The 19,514-nt window shown below is 45.9% G+C and overlaps 1 protein-coding gene across 1 annotated transcript in view; it reads right to left on the bottom strand.

Annotated features, from left to right (window-relative positions):
• LOC141176272 (glutamate receptor ionotropic, NMDA 3B-like) overlaps window positions 1-19,514 on the bottom strand; it is a 474,027-nt gene that overhangs the window by 329,591 nt on the left and 124,922 nt on the right. The window contains exon 2 of the mRNA XM_073660231.1: window positions 15,783-16,381. Within this exon, the coding sequence (XP_073516332.1) occupies window positions 15,783-16,381 (599 nt within the window). The remainder of the gene's footprint in view (window positions 1-15,782; window positions 16,382-19,514) is intronic.

Here is a 19,514-nt window from a genome sequence, read left to right as displayed (position 1 = left end):
CACACCAGGGTGTGAGAAACATAGAAAAAATAAGGGGGGGAAACTACGGGTGCTGTCATGGGCTCAGGAAAAACCGGCTACCGGTAAGTAACCTTGGTGTTTTCCCCTCCCCCATGACAGCACACCTTGAGAGAATTTTGGAGAATTTATGAGCACCCTAGGGAGGGACCACCGCCTGAAGCACCCTTCTCCCAAAGGTGAGATCAGAAGAGGATAGATCCAACCGATAGTGCTTAAAGAAGGTGGATGGTGTAGACCAAGTAGCAGCCCTACATATCTGCTCGATCGAGACGTCTGCTCTCTCTGCCCAGGAGGTTGCAACGGCTCTGGTGGAATGAGCCCTCACATTGTCCGGGGCTGGAACCCCTGTGGACGTATAGGCTAAGCAAATGGCCTCCCTGAGCCACCTAGAGATGGTACCCTTGGACACCCCGTGACCTTTCCTACACCCTTGAAAGGCCAGGAACAGAGAACCGTCTTTCCTCCACAGACTAGTCATGTGAATGTACTGTAGCAGGGACCTCCTAACATCTAGGCTATGGAACCTGACTTCCCCTGGGTTCTTGGGATTGCTGCATTACGAGGGTAGCACAATCTCCTGACTACAGTGAAATCTAGATACCACCTTGGGAAGGTATGCTGGATCTGGCCGCAAGGTGACCCTATCCTCAAAGATTTGTGTGTAAGGAGGATTAACCGAAAGGGCCTGCAGATCACCCACCCTACGGGCTGACGTTAAGGCCACTAGGAGGATGGTCTTAAGGGTGAGAGTTTTTGGAGAAACCTTGTGTAGAGGTTCAAATGGTTCACTAGTAAGAGCGTTCAAGACTAAGTTCAGGTCCCAAGGAGGAACACCCAAGGATCTAACCGGTCCTGCTCTGGCACAGGACTTGATAAACCTCGAGATCCACCTATTCCCAGCCAGATTACAATTGTAGAGTGCTCCCAAAGCTGAAACTTGAACCTTAAGGGTCCCTGTAGCTAGACCCAGGTCCCGCCCCTTTTGCAGAAATTCCAGGATCCCTCTGATCGGAGGTTTGCTCGATAGCGGGATATCTATAAACTCTAGGAATTTAGCCCAAACCCTGCTATAAATCTTAGTTGTAATTGGTTTTCTGCTCCCCAATAAAGTAGAAACTAAGCCTGGTGAAAACCCCTTGCTACTCAATAGCGACCTCTCAAATTCCATGCCCAAAGATGGAACCCCCTGGCCTGGGCATGGAATACTGGTCCCTGCATGAGAAGGTCCGGCCTCTCTGGTAGAATCCAGGGATCTGACACCGACATTAGCCGAAGCAGAGAGAACCAAGGCCTCTTGGGCCAAAAAGGGGCTATCAAAATCACCCTGGCGCCTTCCTCCCGGATCTTCCTCACCACTACTGGAATCATCACTAATGGCGGAAAGGCATAGGCCTTCCTGAACCCCCAAGGAATCTGGAGGGCATCTACGGCATGGGGATTTTCTGCCGGATTTAGGGAGCAAAATTTCTGCACCTTTCTGTTTGCCCTTGTGGCGAACAGGTCTATGTCTGGCTGCCCCCATAACTGGACAATCTGATGGAAGACCTCCGGGTTCAACCCCCACTCCCCCTGTCTTAGGGTATGGCGGCTTAGAAAATCTGCTTTCACGTTTTCTATCCCTTTTATGTGAAGGGCGCTGAGGGATAGGAGGTTTCGCTCTGCTAGACCAAGGATCCTGTCTGCCACCACCATCAGAGGGCGTGACCTTGTCCCTCCTTGGTGATTCACATAGGCTACTGCTGTCCGGTTGTCGGACCTGACCTGGACATGGTGATTTTGGATGTGAGGGAGGAAGCCCCTGAGGGATCTTTCTACGGCCCAAAGCTCCTTTAAGTTTGAGGATGCTCCCCCCTCGGGGTAAGCCCAGTGACCCTGTATTGCGAGTTCTGCCAGATGACCCCCCCATCCGGAACTGCTTGCGTCGGTCGTAATTACCCGATCTACTGGTCTGGACCATTGAACGCCTGCGGTTAGATTTCCCCTGACTGTCCACCACGAAAGGGAATCTACTACTTGTGGGGAGAGAGAGAGCCTGCCTTCTAAATGCCCGTTGCAGGACCTCTGTGCTGACAGGACATCCAACTGAAGCCGCCTCATATGCCCCTGGGCCCACATTACTGCTGGGAGACAGGCAGTCATAGAACCCAGGAGGGACATTGCCTCTCTCAGAGACATCTCTGGAGCTTGAATGGCCTTCGAGACTAATGCAATCAACCTGCAGATTTTGTCCTCTGGGAGGAAGCAGGTTTGGCAACGAGAGTCTAGGATTAGACCCAGAAAGGTCTGAGTCCTGGAGGGGGTTAGTCTTGATTTTTGGAAATTTACTAACCACCCCAACTGAAGCAACACTTCCGTGACCACTAGGAGCTGACTGGAGCAGTGGGCTTCTGTTTTCCCTATTATCAAGAAGTCGTTTAAATATGGCACGATCACTACATTCTTGATCCGTAGGAAGGCTGTCACTTCTGCTATTAGTTTCGTAAATATTCTCGGGGCAATGGAGAGGCCAAAGGGTAGGGCAGCAAACTGAAAATGCCTCAGCTTCCCCTGAATAAACAGGGCTACTCTCAGATACTTCTGATACTCCGGATGGATTAGGACGTGATAATATGCGTCCTTCAAGTCTATTACAGCCATAAAGCAGTTGCGATGTAAGAGCTTCACTGCCGAGCTTACTGACTCCATCTTGAAAGTCTGGTTTTCTACTACTTGGTTCAGACTTCTGAGGTTGATGATGGTCCTTAAGGACCCGTTTGTTTTTTTTATCATGAATAGTGGGGAATAGAACCCCCTCCCTCTCTGTGTTGCTGGTACTTCGAGAAGCACCTGCTTTCCTGCTAACTCTAACACTTCTGTTTCCAGGGCTAATTGTTCTTCCTGGACCTTTCGTAGGGGGGTAACCACAAAGGTCCGCCAGGGGGTCTGGCTGAACCGGATCTTCAGGCCCCCATTGATAATTTTCAGAATCCAGGGGTTTGCTGTTATCGCATCCCAAGCTGGAAGAAAGTGGGAAAGCCTTCCACCCACTTCCAGCCTGGCGTCATTGGGAGGATCTCTTCGAACTCTAGGATGGTCCTCCAAACATGTAGGCCGATTCTTTTTTGGACTTGGCTTCCCATTTCTTTTTGTCTCCCGGAGGACGACCCCGGTTAAATTTTCTCCTCCGAAAACGAAATCTTCTTGGTTCCCCCGAAAATCCCAGGAACCCTTTGGTTTTATCGCCTGCTTTTTCCAACAGGTCTTCTAACTTTTGGCCAAACAGGAGTCTACCATCACATGGGAGGGAGCACAGTTTCTGTTTCGAAGGTAGGTCGCCTGGGCAACCTTTGAGCCACAAGGCCCACCTGGCTGCGTTGGATAGTCCCGCTGCCCTAGCTGACAGTCTGACCGAGTCAGCTGAAGAGTCGGCCAGGAAGGCCGATGCGGTTTGTATTAGAGGTAGCTCTGCAAGTATTGCCTGTCTGGAGACCTTCTTATCTTTAAGCTGGTCTTCCAGCTGTTGGAGCCACACCATCAAGGACCTCGCCACACAGGTGCTAGCCACCGCTGGTTTTAGGCCACCTGCCGCCGCCTCCCACGTGTGGCGCAGGAAGGAGTCAGCTCTTTTATCCAGGGCATCTTTTAGGACGCCAGAGTCCTCCAAGGGCAGGGAAGATCTTTTCGATGACCTTGCCACAGTCCCGTCCACCTTGGGGATCTTATCCCAAGGTTCCGCATCCTTCTCTTCGAAGGGGTACCTTCTTTTGGAGAAGGAGGGTAAAGCCCCTGATCTCTCAGGTCTCCTCCACTCCCGGTCAATGAGGCCCTGAATCTTACTGTTAACCGGAAATGAGCGTCTATTCTTCTCTCCCAAGCCCGCAAACATGATGTCCTCCCGGGATTTAGATGCTCTCTCTTCCTCCAGACCCATGGTTGATCTTACTGCCCTAACCAGTCTGTCTGTATTCTCAATGGGGAAGCAGGGTCTACCGCCCCCCGATGAGGAAGAGGACGATGAATCCCACTGCTCCTCGGACTGGGAGGAATCAGAGACGGGGGAAACCTCTCTACGGGGCCTTTTCTTCCCTCTAAGGAACCTTTTCAGGGACCCCTGAACTTCTGCATGTACTATGGACTTGAAATCTGCAGCAAAATCCCGGGAATTCTCAGCTATGGTTTTGGTCACACAGCCCTGGCAAAGTGGTTTCTGCCACTCTACTGAGAGAGAAGCTTGGCAAAGGGCACACATTCTATGATTTTGCTTGGCACTACTCTTCTTAGGCTCCTAAAAAAAGGAAGCACATAAGAGACTTCCAGTTATTAACCAGTGACATTCACGAAGCTCACTCACCCTCGGAGGTCACAAACGGGTACCGGATTCGGAGGCTGTCGCGGAACCGATTATTCCATTCTGGATGGTCCCGAGGCACTCGAAGCCTTACTCCTGCGGCTGCCACTACGATTACTCGAGCGGCTGTCTGTATACGATGCATCCCTCTGCTTTTTCTGTTGCTGAGGTGGGGGGGGTAAGCTGCTGCTGCTGCTCCTGGCTATCTGGATCAGCCATGTCTCAGAAGCGCACCACGCTTCCAGGATAGCTCCCCCCCCCACTTAAATATAGGGCCATACAGCCTCCTCCGGTCTGTGGGCCCTCCCCCTTCCTCAGGCCGGAGCTCCGTTGAAAAAAAATAAATAAATAAAAAACCGGCCTGGAACGCTCCGATGGGCGCCGCCATCTTGGTTCGGCGCCGCCTCCTGACGTCACCCAGCGCGCCGCTCCCAGCGTGCCCTGCGCCGTGACGTCAGGCGCGTCACACCCGGAAGCGTTCCACACTGCAGGGGGAGGACGGCGCCGCGGTCTCCGGGAGGACAGAGCCTGCCTCACCGCGTGCGCCCCGCTCGGCGCAGAGACCCCAGGGGAAGCTGCGGACGGCGCTTCTGGAATACTGAACCCGGTGCATAGGCCAGTGCCCGCTCTTCCACACCGGGACAGACCCAGGTAAGTCTTCTTTCTTCCAGACAGGTTCCCCATCAAGGACAGGAAACCAACTGAAGCGAGGGAGAGGTACCGCCCTTTTATTTCAGACGGTTTCCTGTCCTTGGTGGGGCAGATCCTCTCTCAAGGTGTGCTGTCATGGGGGAGGGGAAAAAACAGCTGGTACCGGATTGGAGGAAGGACCCTTCTCAGCCGGGGGGCCTTCCCTAGAGGCTGCAGATTGGTCCGTTCTACCAGAGGTATGGTGACCAGACCTAGACCCCGAGCTCCGTTTTCCTGAGGACCGGCTACCAGAACCATGTGCGTGATGCGTTTTTTGGGGCTCCCCAGACAGCCGCTGAGATGGTGAAGATGGCGGCTGCTCCACCTGCTGCTGCAACTGGACACCTTCAGACTCCATAATGAAAGAATGAAGCTTTGGGAAGCACTGGGCCATGTTACCTGATAGTTTAAATAGGTATTGACTCCTCCCCTCTAGCAGCGCATCAGCACACTTTTTCCATTTTTTTTTTTTGAATTTCGCGCTCTTTTGACACCGGCACATGATTGCCGAGTCGCGGTGACGTCATCGGGCCGCGACTTACCGAAACCCGGAAGTACACGAGCTTCGCGCGAGGACGCATGCTGTCAGCGCTCCCTCAGGTAAGCCGCGCTTTAGCGATGCACCGCGCTGCATTCACCCAGGGCAGGGCGAGTGGACACAATCACCTTGGCCCTCACCCCCCCCTCCCCATACTTACGGAGGGTGATAGTGGGCTGTCACCCCCACTCGGGATGCAGACCCCACCGCACTTTTGGGGCTCAGCCAGGGCCTACACTCCCACGGGAGGCGCACCTGGCTTGAGGTAGAAAAGGGGATGCCACCCCAGACAGGGGCGCAGCACCACTGCAAAAGGAACCCCCAGTGCTTAGGATGCTGTGCCTCTCCCATATAGGGGCGCATGAGCATAGGCCAATGCTGGAGCTGCAGTCCCCAGACAGGGGCGCAGGACCGACAGCCGTCGCCATCCACGTTCTTTCGCCTGCGACCGGCTTCCTCCATCAAGGACAGGAAACAAAACTGAGGCGAGAGGGAGGGCAGCCCCCTTTTAAGCCTGTAGGTTTCCTGTCCTTGGTGGGCGGATTCCCTCGCTCGTGGTGCTGTCATGGTCGACCGATAAATTGTTGTTACCCATTGTTTAATGAAAGAAAAACCCACAATGATCATAGACAGGGCCGGCTCCTGGTTTTTCTAGGCCCCGGGCGAAAGAGTCTCAGTGGGCCCCTTTAATACATACCACGATTCATGATGCACAGATACCGCAGAGAAATATATATATAGTACAATGCGAAGATTTCACTTCTTACATTACATGAGCGATATCTATTGTAAATTCCACAATAGCTCACAAACCGGCGAATCACTCCACACAAAATACTGGCCCCCATATAAGGCCCCATACGGAATACTGGCCCCCATATAAGGCCCCATACGGAATACTGGCCGCCATATAAGGCCCCATACGGAATACTGGCCGCCATATAAGGCCCCATACGGAATACTGGCCCCCATATAAGGCCCCATACGGAATACTGGCCCCCATATAAGGCTCCATACGGAATACTGGCCCCCATATAAAGCTCCATACATTATACTTGCCCCCATATAAGGCTCCATACGGAATACTGGCCCCCATATAAGGCTCCATACAGAATACTGGCCCCCATATAAGGCTCCATACAGAATACTGGCCCCCATATAAGGCTCCATACAGGATACTGGCCCCCATATAAGGCTCCATACAGGATACTGGCCCCCATATAACGCTCCATACAGGATACTGGCCCCCATATAACGCTCCATACAGGATACTGGCCCCCATATAACGCTCCATACAGGATACTGGCCCCCATATAACGCTCCATACAGGATACTGGCCCCCATATAACGCTCCATACAGGATACTGGCCCCCATATAACGCTCCATACAGGATACTGGCCCCCATATAACGCTCCATACAGGATACTGGCCCCCATATAACGCTCCATACAGGATACTGGCCCCCATATAATGCTCCATGCAGGCTGTCCCCCCTTCCTTATAATGCCCCATGCAGGCTGTCACCCCCCCTCTTTATAATGCCCCATGCAGGATGTCACCCCCCCTCTTTATAATGCCCCATGCAGGATGTCACCCCCCCTCTTTATAATGCCCCATGCAGGATGTCACCCCCCCTCTTTATAATGCCCCATGCAGGATGTCACCCCCCCTCTTTATAATGCCCCATGCAGGATGTCACCCCCCCTCTTTATAATGCCCCATGCAGGATGTCACCCCCCCTCTTTATAATGCCCCATGCAGGATGTCACCCCCCCTCTTTATAATGCCCCATGCAGGATGTCACCCCCCCCTCTTTATAATGCCCCATGCAGGATGTCACCCCCCCCCTCTTTATAATGCCCCGTGCAGGATGTCACCCCCTCTCTTTATAATGCCCCATGCAGGATGTCACCCCCCCCCCTCTCTTTATAATGCCCCATGCAGGATGTCACCCCCTCCATATTATGCCCCATGCCTCCATACATTTAAAAAAAAAAAAAAAAAAAAAAAAAAATCAAATACTCACCTCACTCCTCCCCACCTGCAGCCGCTACTCAGGTCTGGACTCAATCGTCGCTGGCGTCGTCCCGCTCTGTGCTCCCTATGACGGCTCAGGGGATGGCGCGGTGTAAAGACGTCACTGTGCCCTCTGACCGGAGACGTCACAGAAAGCGCAGAGCAGGAAGACAGCGGATCTGAGGAGGCACGGGGAGAGGTAAGTATCCGGCTGCCGGGGCCCTGAGCAAGCAGGGGAGAAGGGCGGGCGCTGACACCGCTCTCCTCCGCCCATAGCCCAACGGGGTGCGCGACCGCCAGTTGGCCACCCTGCCTGCTCAGGGCCCCGGCACTTGGCCGGGTGCTGACGCCAGCCCTGGTCACAGAAATAACGTGAATCTAACAAAAGTAATAAATTAAAAAGCTTTGAAAATGAACATATGAAAGTCAGACATTGCTTTTCAACCCTGCTTCCACAGAATTTAAAAAAAAATTCAACTCATGAAATGGGCATGGACAGAAATGATGGTTCTTCTTAACTTAATATTTTGTTGAACAACCTTTTGAGGCAATCACTGCAATCAAATGATTCCTGTAACTGTCAATGAGACTTCTGCACCTCTCGACAGGTATTTTGGCCCACTCCTCATGAGCAAACTGCTCCAGTTGTCTCGTGTTTGAAGGTTGTCTTTTCCAGATGGCATGTTTCAGCTCTTTCCAAAGATGCTCAATATGATTTAGGTCAGGGCCCATAGAAGGCCACTTCAGAATGTTTTCCTCTTAGCCATTCTTGGGTGTTTTTAGCTGTGTGTTTTGGTTCATTATCCTGTTGCAAGACCCATGACCTACGACTGAGACCAAGCTTTCTGACACTGGGCAGCACATTTCTCTCTCGAATCCCTAAATAGTCTTGAGATTTCATTGTACACAGATTCAAGACACCCTGTGCCAGATGCAGCAAAGCAGCCCCCGAACATAACATAGCCTCCTCCATGTTTCACAGTAGGGACAGTTCTTTTCTTAATATGCTTCATTTTTCCATCTGTGAACATAGAGCTGATGTGCCTTGACAAAAACTTCCATTTTTGTCTCATCTGTCTGTAGTGAGCTGGCCGGCTCTGGCTGTTCTGTGATTATTAATATAGAGCCTGTTACAGAAGTGATTACACAGGATGATGTTGCCACCTTGTGGCCAGAGGTTGCACCTGCGCAGGGTGTGATGACAGAGAAAAAGACTGAGCCTCCTGTGTCCGGCCCTAGAGAGTCACGTGACCAAAGTGGGAAGCAGGAAAAAGCGCGCGAGGAGTTTGCTGTGGGTTGTGAAAAGAGCCAGGACGGTGTGCAGGCCCTCGTGCGTGGCGCAGGAGAGACTCTCAACGGGATTTCTTTTACCTGACACCATATCCTCGGGGCCTTCCCCAGCTTCTTCACTGCTGAGGGATACAGCTATTACACTCCCTGCTACTGGAGTGTGGACTACATAAGGGATCCACCAAAGCTGCTATCCGGATCAGAGAGACTGTAACGGGTCCTCTGGCGAGAGGCCGAAGTATTCCCTCCTTTCAGCGTAATTTGTTGTTCCTGTTTTTTTCTCCGGCTGGGACGCCCTCCTGCAAAGACAGACAGGCCTGCGACGTGGGACACATCCTTCTGGAGTAAAGGACTGGTAACGTGTGAGTAGGGACAGTGAGGGTCAGCTTATCAGTACACGTTATTACTGTGCATATTTACGGTTGTCATTTATTGTTTTTCTTTGCTGTTAAAAATGTATACGAGTAAAGATATGGTTATCAAGATGGAGTCTGTGTGTGGGGATCTTGCTGGGCCAGATCATAGATACCAATGCGCGGCCTTGCCCGCGGTCACTTCATGTCCATAGGACATTCTCCCAGAAGCTTTGTGGCTTGTCAACATGTAGTTTGGCAAATTCCAGTCTGGAATTTTTATGATTTTTTTTCAACAATGGTGTTCTTCTTGGTTGTTTCTCATGAAGTCCCCTTTGGATCAAACGACTGATGGTGCGATCTGACACTGATGTTTCTTGAGCTTGAAGTTCACCTTTAATCTCTTTAGAAGTTATCCTTTGCTCTTTTGTTACCATTTGTATTATCCGTCTCTTTGATTTGTCATTAATTTTCCTCCTGCTGCCACGTCTAGGGAGGTTGGCTACAGTCCCATGGATCTTAAATTTCTGAATAATACGTGCAACTGTAGTCACAGGAACATCAAGCTGCTTGGAGATGGTCTTATAACCTTTACCTTTAACATGCTTGTCTAGAATTTTCTTTCTAATCCGCTGAGACAACTCTTTCCTTTACTTCCTCTGGTCCATGTTGAGTGTGATACACACCATGTCACCAAACAGCACAGTGAGTATCTGAAGCCCTATATACAGGCCCACTGACTGATTACAAGATATAGACTCCTGTAATGCTAATTAGTGGACACAACTTGATTTAACATGTCCCTTTTGTCACATTATTTTCAGGGGTATGATCACTTCTGTCCAGGCCTATTTCATAAGTTTATTTATTTTTTTTAAATTCTGTGTAAGCAGGGTTGAAAAGCATTGACTGATTTCCATTTGTTCATTTTCATAGATTTTTAATTTATTATTACTTTTATCAGATTCAAGTTATTTCTGTGACCATTGTGGGTTTTTCTTTCATTAAACAACCAACAATTTTGACCACGTGTGTATATTCGAGTATAAGCAGACTTTTTCTTATTTTTTTGTGCTGAAAAAGCCCCCCTTGGCTTATACTTGGGTATATACATTCCAGTGGTGGATAGTGGTGGTGGGGGTGGTTGCGGCGGCAGAGCGGGACATGCAGTAGCTGCTGCAGCTACCACGTGTGCCCACTGCTAAAGGTAAATGAATATTCACTCTTCTCCACACCCATGGTCGTGGAGAAGAGTTATTAATTCTTTTTAGTAGCAGGCACACAGGATCGCTGAGCCACGGCTGCAATTGATAGTGCCGACTATTAAAGAAAATGCATATTCACTCCTCTCCACGCCCATAGTCCCGGTGTGGAGAGGAGTGAATATCCCGACAACTCACCTGTGACGTCATGCGCTGCTCAGATGCTGACATGAGCTGCTGGCAGAACAGGACGCTGCGCTGGAGCAGAGAGGAAGAAGGCGAGTAGAAGTGTATTTTTTTCATGTGTGCAGTGATGGGGTGCCATGTATACCAGGATAGGGGGGCCATGCATAGCAGAATTGGGGATGAGGGGTACCATACATAGCAGGATTGGGCATGAGGGGGCAATGCAAACCAGGATGGGGAAATTTACCAATAGCTGCTGCATTTTCCGCCCTCGGCTTATACTTGAGTCAATAAGTTTTCCCAGTTTTTTGTGGTAAAATTATGTGCCTCGTCTTACACTCGAGTATATGCGCCAAGTGCGTCCTCGATTGTAGACAACTCCACTAGGAGATCCTCTTGGTTCCAGAGAAATTGTCCAACAGAAAATATAAAAGTAATGGAAATCCTTTGGGGAAAAGGAAAGAAAGGTAGCGCTACCGCATAATAAATGTGATACAATCAGGTGAGAGACACCTGATTGCCATTTCTGCTACACACAGGCGATCAAATGATTGCAGCTTTTAGTTTCCCATGAAGACTATTGAAGCATGTAAAAAGTAAGAAAAAAATTGTTTTTAAAAAATTACAATATAAAAGTTTAAATCATTTTTTTTGCCCCATTCAAAATATATATATATTTTTTTAACCCCTTTCTGGCCCAGGGTGTATTAATACGTATCTGTGCGGGCGAGATAGCCGCCGGGTGTCAGCTGATAGTACCGGATGTCAGCTGTGACAATGTGCAGGGAGCAGTCCAGCACCGCTCAAGGCACATTAACCCCCAAAATGCTGCAATCGAAATCGATCGCAGCATTCCGGTGGCAAGAGGAGGTAAACGCTATAGTTATCTTCTCTGCCGGCGTCCAGCGGCGTCTGAGTCCGGTCCCGGATGTTGCCATAGTGACCCGACGTCATCATGACAACATCCGGGACACCAGGAGGCAGGAAGTTGCTTTGGTCATGCGCAGTGCACGACCAAAGCAACTTCTCCCTGTGCAGAGCTGACAGGCAGCATGGCATAGGGAGCTGCTGCTCTCTATGCCATGCAGCCGGTGAGGCTGCAAAAAGTGAAAGTCCCATAGTGGGACAATGTGAACAAAAAAATATTTTTTTATAATATATATATATCTATATATATATCTATATCTATATCTTTTTACCCATAAATAATCTTATGAAAAAAAAATAAACCAATAAAAGTACACATATTTGGTATCACCGCGTCCATAATGACCTGACCTATAAAACTGTCCTGCTGGTTAACCCCTTTAGTGAACACGATAAAAAAATAAATAAAAAACTAAACATAAAACTGTTTTTTCATACCGCCTAACAAAAAATGGAATAGAACGCGATCAAAAAGACGAATGTAAATAAAAATGGTACTACTGAAAACATCATCTTGTCCCGCAATAAACAAGCCACCATGCAGCTCCAACGGCCGAAAAATAAAAAAAGTTATAGCTCTCAGAACAAAGCGATGCAAAAACAATTTTATAAAATAGTTTTTATTGTGTAAAAGCGCCAAAATATAAAAAAATATATAAATGTAGTACCGCTATAAACGTACTGACCCAAAGAATAAAGCTACCTTATCAATTTTACCACACGCAGAACGGCATAAAAAACCCTCAAAATAACAATTCCTGAATTGTTGGTTTTTGTTTATTCTGCCTTCTAAAAATTAGAATAGAAAGCGATCAAAAAATGTTACGTGCCCGAAAATGGTACCAATAAAACGTCAACTTGTCCCGCAAAAACAAGCCGCCACATGACTGTCGGCCGAAATATGGAAAAATTATAACTCTCAAAATATGGAGATGTAAAAAACTAGTGTGCAAAAAAATGCGTCTTTTAGTGTGTGACAGCTGTCAATCATAAAAATCCAATATGAATCTGGCATCGCTATAATCGCACCGACCCAAAGAATAAAGTCTTCTAATCACTTATACCGCATGAGGAACGTCGTAAAAAATAACGGTAAGGGTTAGGGTTGGACAAGGGTTAGGGTTGGACAAGGGTTAGGGTTGGGATTTTTTCAGAAGTAAAGAAAAAAATGACAATGATATGGCGACCAATGTTGAGCGCAAGTGCTCGCTACTTCAGTTTGCATCGGGTGCTCGGGTATGCACCGAGTATAGTGGGTGCTCGAGTGACATGCTCGAGTCTCCACCCCAAATGTTTTGCAGCTGTTATACAGCCAAAAAAAACCTTGCGGGGATTGCCTGCCATGCACGAGCGATCCCCGCATGTTTTTTTTGGGTGTCTAATAACCGTGAAACATGCGGGTAGGGACTCGAGCATGTCTCTAGAGCACCCCCAATACTTGGTGCATACCTGAGCACCCGATGCAAACTCAAATAGCGAGCACTTGCACTCAAGACTAATGACAACTTATTCAATATGATGACCTAATGTTATCAAATTCTGTGTCGTACCTCTGGGTTCAAAATGTTCACTATACCCCTTGATAAAATCCTTGAGGGGTGCAGTTTCCAAAATGGGGTCACTTGTGTGGGGTTTCCACTATTTAGGCACATCAGGGGCTCCCCCAACGCAACATGGCGTCCGCTAATTATTCAAGCAAATTTTACAATCAAAAAGTCAAATTGCGCTCCTTCCCTTCCGAGCCCTGCTGTGCACCCAAACAGTGTTTTTTCCTCACATATTGGGTATCTGCATGCTCAGGGGAAATTGCACAACAAATTTTGGGGTCCATTTTTTCCTGTAACCCCTGCGAAAATGAAAAAAATTTGGGTCTAAAGTAACATTTTTGTGAAAAAAGTTAAATGTTAATTTTTTTCTTCCACATTCCAAAAATTCCTGTGAAGAACCTGAAGGGTTAATAAACTTCTTGAATGTGTTTGAGCACCTTGAGGGGTACAGTTTTTAGAATGGTGTCACTTTTCGGTATTTTCTTCATAACGGCCCTTCAAAGTCACTTCAAATGTGATATGGTCCCTAAAAAATATGGTTTTGTAAATTTTGTTGTAAAAATGAGAAATCGCTGGTCAACTTTTAATCCTTATAGCTCCCTACTAAAAAAAAATTTGGGAAATGTTATTTATTAACTATTTTGTGTAACATATCTCTCTGATTTAAGGGCATAAAAATTAAAATTTTAAAAATTGCGAAATTTTCGCCAAATTTTTTATTTTTTCACAAATTAACGTAAGTGATATCGAAGAAATTTTACCACAATAATGAAGTACAATATGTCATGAAAAAACAATCTCAGAATCAGGGGGATCCGTTGAAGCGTTGCAGAGTAATTACCTCATAAAATGACGGTGGTCAGAATTGTAAAAATTGGCCTGGTCATTAACGTGCAAACCACCCTCGGGGGTAAAGGGGTTAAATATACACATATTGGGTATCGCCTCTTTCAGAATTGCCTGATCCATTAATATAATCGGTAAACTGTGTAATGACAAAAAAAAATCAAAAGGCCAGAATTATGTTTTTTTGGTCACCGCAACATTGCAATAACGGGCTATCAAAACATCGTATCTACCCCAAAATAGTATCAATAAAACAACAGCTCGGCGTGCAAATAAGCCCTCACCTGGCCCCAGATCCCAAGAAATGTTGACACTACGGGTCTCATAAAATAGCGGGGGGTTTTGTTTGTTTTTTTAAAACAAACTTAGGATTTCTTTTTACCACTTAAATACAAATCTATATGTTTGGTATCTATAAACTCGCGATGACCTGGAGAATCTTAATAGCAGGTCAGTTTAAGCATTTAATGAACATGGTAGGAAAAAAAAAAAACTGTGGAATTGTACTTTTTTTGCAATTTCACTGCACTTGGAATTATTTTTCCTGTTTTCCAGTACAAAATATGGTAAAACCAACTGCATCGTTCAAAAGTACAATTCGTCCCACAAAATAAGCCCTCACATGGCCATATTGACCAAAATATAAAGAGTTATGGCTGTGGGAAGAAGGGGAGCAAAAAACGAAAGCGCCAAAATAGAAAATGGCCTGGGGGTGAAGGGGTTAAGGCAGTTCTGTGCTTTCTGGTTGAGGTGGATGACATTTAGTGAGCAAATTGAGAAATTGCCTTTTCCTTTATACTGCTCCGTTATATTTAATATTCTTATTATACATGTAAAATCAGTTTTACTCTCCTGACACGGTTTCCATTTTTCCTGTATTTGAAAATTCTATAATTTCTCATCTTTGTATTGCAATTATAATAATGGCTTGTTCCTCAAACTCAAAAGCTTCCTTTCGGATATTACTTTATATTTAATTACATTTGTTGTGTTATATTTTTAATGCTTTTTTTTCCATAATATATGTTCCTCTCGCAATACCTATTTAACATGATTTTAAAAATATCATTTCTTAGCAACCTTATGCTAAAAGCCTTTCTCCAGGTTTGTGAGCCTCAGTGCCTATCTAGGCTGATTACATCAGTCTTTCTGAAGGTCATTATTTTTAGCTTCTTAAGAAAACATCCTGATAAAAAAATAACTCATGTTATCCTTATTATTAATGTATATGTTACTGTAAAAGTCAGAAGGCCGGTAAAACCTAGGATTTACCGGTCAATCTGGACACTTACCGAGGCAGTCGGTAAAAGCTCAAAATGAGAAGTAAAATTGAATGTTAACATTGTTCACATTTACCGTCGAGCATGGTAAAAGTCAGAAATATCAGGTGTGAAGATGGAACATCTGACTTTAACCAAGCGCAGTTGGTAAATGTGCACATTTACCACGGCTTCTTGGTAAATGTAGCTGAGAAGGGTTGTAAGCGCAGTTTTACCAACACATGCTGGTAGTTACTTTTACCAACACATGCTGGTAAATGTAAAGATTTACCAATTTGCCCAGGTAAAAGTCCAAAATCGTTCGTTTATATGGAATACATTTGACTTTTACCAACGCTGTTGAGAAATGTTAAGATTTACCAATACTTCACCGGTAAAAGTCCAATTTTACGTTTCATTTTGAGCTTTTACCGACGGCCTCGGTAAATGTCCAGATTGACCGGTAAATCCTAGGTTTCACCAGCCTTCTGACTTTTACAGAATACCCCAAACCTTTAAACCTTGGATAGTTACAATTGTATTTTAAGTATGCACTCTATATTAAAGACTGTTACTCACCTAGAAAGGTACATACCAGAAGATTCAGTTTGTGATGTCTGTTTGTCATTGCAGTTCACCATTGTCTGAATAAGAGCAAGATCTGGTCTCACTTGCACTGCCCTTGTGATTGCCCGGGTAACTAATCCTACTGCATCTCTTATAAACTTTTCCAAGCTTGGTCGGCTGACCTGTCCGTAAGCCAGTAACCCAGGGGGCATTCCATGAGTCTGCATCTCTTCCACTTTGAGAGGCTGTCCAACCATCCAATGAAACTCTTGTACTTCCAAGCCACTGTCCTGAGCAGCCTTGAAAACTAAAGAAGATTTGTGTGGGTCACATCCATGCAGGAGCAAAGGAATCTCAAGATCCTTAATATCTTTAAAGCGATGATGCAGGTAAATTCCTATAGCAGAATCATTGAGGGAGCGAATGTTGAGGATGTCACGGGTCATCATACTAGTATTAGTTGTCAGATAGTCAAGAATTGTCGCTGTTTCCCATGGGTGGCAGGTAATAACCAGAAGTTCCTCCCAGCTGTTGTTTTGTAACACACTACCTAAAATTTCCATGAGAGAGCCAACTGAGCTTCGAGTATCCATACGCAGGTGGAAGGGATTCTAGAAAGAACCAAATATTATTTGCTTATAATATACTTTACATGTCAAGCATTTACAGTGTACAAACCTGTCATAGACAAACTTAGAGAGTAACCACTGTAATTTTTATTTCACAAATCAATAGTACATACTAAAATTAGTAACTTTGTAATATATTTTAGAGAAAACCGCTTCTTTCTTTGACAGAATTGATCATTCATTATCAAAACTAAATTCTGAGATAGAATCTGTATTCAGTGAAGACACATTGTTACATCACTGATCTGGCCGAAGGCAGTTGGTGCCGATTGGATTCTATTTAGACGGAGGGTGGCGCTAGAGACAGTTCTGCCATCTCTTCTCTCAGTAATGTAACAGTGCCTTCACTGGATGCAGATTTTACCTGTGATATGAGAATTTTGAGAACGAATGACCAGCCCAGGAGAAAGAAGCAGATGTCTCTGCTAAGATCTATTACTAAATTGCTTATTTTCATGTGTACTATTGACTTCTGAAATAAAAATGTAAATGACTGTTACACTATAAAATAAGTAGAAGGATACAACAGATGCAAAAATGGCATTTTATCTTAAACCCCTAAGATTTTTGGCAATAAAGAATGTGTAGGATTGTAGTTGATCCAAAGAACATGAATTTTATAAATAACGGGGATTTCAGAGACATTACATCTATCGGAAAAAAAAACAGGCTTCAATAAGCTGGCTTAGACCAAGTATTAAGCAAGCATGTTTCTCTGTCAACTGTATAGGATTATTAGACCACGTCATAAAATACATTTAGATGTGATCGTATTAGAATTGGCCTAACAGACATTTGCAGCACACTAACGACATCAGTGGTACTAACATCACTAATTGCTGACTGTGCCAAACCTTTGACAACACAGAGAAATCCCAACTCTTCAGGGAAGTTTACTTACGTAAACATAGGTGTTTTTTTTTCCAGGGTCGCACCCCCTTGAGGAAGCGACATCTATGTCAGCGAAACGTATGTTGGGCAAACCTGTGCAATAATTTGGTAGCAACAAGCAATGGATATTGACTGGTAAGAGCATTATTGCCATATACTAGACACAAATACGAATTTATGTATTGCTGCTGATATGCTCTGTACTTGGTACTATGTTGTATACTGACCATAGTGTCTATTATTTATAATCTATTTGATTTGTGCATTCATATCAATATACTTATTTTTGATACTAAATATATGTATTGTGTAGTTGCTAAAACACTTTGTGGAGTCATCCCATGCATGTTTAATCACTTTGCTTTTTTGCGTGTAATTTCAATAAAGTATTTTAGCTAGAAAAACTCCTTGTTTTCAGTGTGTGAGATGTCTGTTGTGCTGAAGGTCCTCTTTAAACAGTGATCTATCAAAGTTTCATCTTTCAAAGTTTGATGTTAACAACACATTTGTAGAAGTACATCATGGCATGAACAAAGATTTAAAGGGAATCTGTCACCCCCCTGGGTGATATCAGACCACTACTATGGCCATACAGGGTATAGAAAAGTAAATGTATACCAACGTATGTCCAATAGCAGTGGTCTGATTCCAGAGAAATCTTCTTTTATAAAGTTTCTTCCAGGGAACGCCAAGCAAACCCCTCCTATCTGCTTATTATGCAGCTTAATACCCACCTCTGGGCTAAATTATCATCTTCCTCCCCTCCCAGGCACATCACAGGGCGCTGTGACGTGCCCTGCAGTCTCCCCTGCTTTGCATGCGCAAAGCGCCGCTCCCATGGAGCGCGCTGTGTTTCTCCCTGGCCCGCACTGTGCCGCAGCCCTTGTATTGGGAGCGGCGCTTTGCGCATGCGCGGCAGGGAAGACATGACTATGAAAATTGTACATTTACACTGAAGGCATCAAAACTATGAATTAACACATGTGGAATTAGATACTTAACAGAAAAGTGTGAAACAACTGAAAATATGTCTTATATTCTAGGTTCTTCAAAGTAGCCACCTTTTGCTTTGATGACTGCTTTGCACACTCTTGGCATTCTCTTAATGAGCTTCAAGAGGTAGTCACCGGAAATGGTTTTCACTTCACAGGTGTGCCCTGTCAGGTTTAATAAGTGGGATTTCTTGCCTTATAAATGGGGTTGGGACCATCAGTTGTGTTGTGCAGAAGTGGATACACAGCTGATAGTCCTACTGAATAGACTGTTAGAATTTGTACTATGGCAAGAAAAAAGCAGCTAAGTAAAGAAAAATGAGTGGCCATCATTACTTTAAGAAATGAAGGTCAGTCAGTCTGAAAAATTGGGAAAACTTTGAATGTGTCCCCAAGCGCAGTTGCAAAAACCATCAAGCGCTACAAAGAAACTGGCTCACATGAGGACCGCCCCAGGAAAGGAAGACCAAAAGTCACCTCTGCTTCTGAGGATAAGTCTATCAGAGTCACCAGCCTCAGAAATTGCAGGTTAACAGCAGCTCAGATTAGAGACCAGGTCAATGCCACACAGAGTTCTAGCAGCAGACACATCTCTTCAACAACTGTTAAGAGGAGACTTTGTGCAGCAGGCCTTCATGGTAAAATAGCTGCTAGGAAACCACTGCTAAGGACAGGCAACAAGCAGAAGAGACTTGTTTGGGCTAAAGAACACAAGGAATGGACATTATACCAGTGGAAATCTGTGCTTTGGTCTGATGAGTTCAAATTTGAGATCTTTGGTTCCAACCACCATGTCTTTGTGCGACGCAGAAAAGGTGAACGGATGGACTCTACATGCCTGGTTACCACCGTGAAGCATGGAGGAGGAGGTGTGATGGTGTGGGGGTGCTTTGCTGGTGACACTGTTGGGGGTTTATTCAAAATCGAAGGCATACTGAACCAGCATGGCTACCACAGCATCTTGCAGCGGCATGCTATTCCATCTGGTTTGCGTTTAGTTAGACCATCATTTATTTTTCAACAGGACAATGACCCAAAACACAACTGCAGACTATGTAAAGGCTATTTGACCAAGAAGGAGAGTGATGGGGTGCTACGCCAGATGACCTGGCCTCCACAGTCACCAGACCTGAACCCAATCGAGATGGTTTGGGGTGAGTTGGACCGCAGAGTGAGTGCAAAAGGGCCAACAAGTGCTAAGCATCTCTGGGAACGCCTTCAAGATTGTTGGA

The sequence above is a fragment of the Phyllobates terribilis genome, unplaced genomic scaffold (assembly GCF_046119375.1).
Source record: "Phyllobates terribilis strain yellow unplaced genomic scaffold, ASM4611937v1 Scaffold_22__1_contigs__length_20350403, whole genome shotgun sequence".
NCBI lineage: Eukaryota > Metazoa > Chordata > Amphibia > Anura > Dendrobatidae > Phyllobates > Phyllobates terribilis.
Note: the sequence above shows the minus strand (reverse complement) of the source record. Positions and strands in the feature narration are given on the sequence as shown.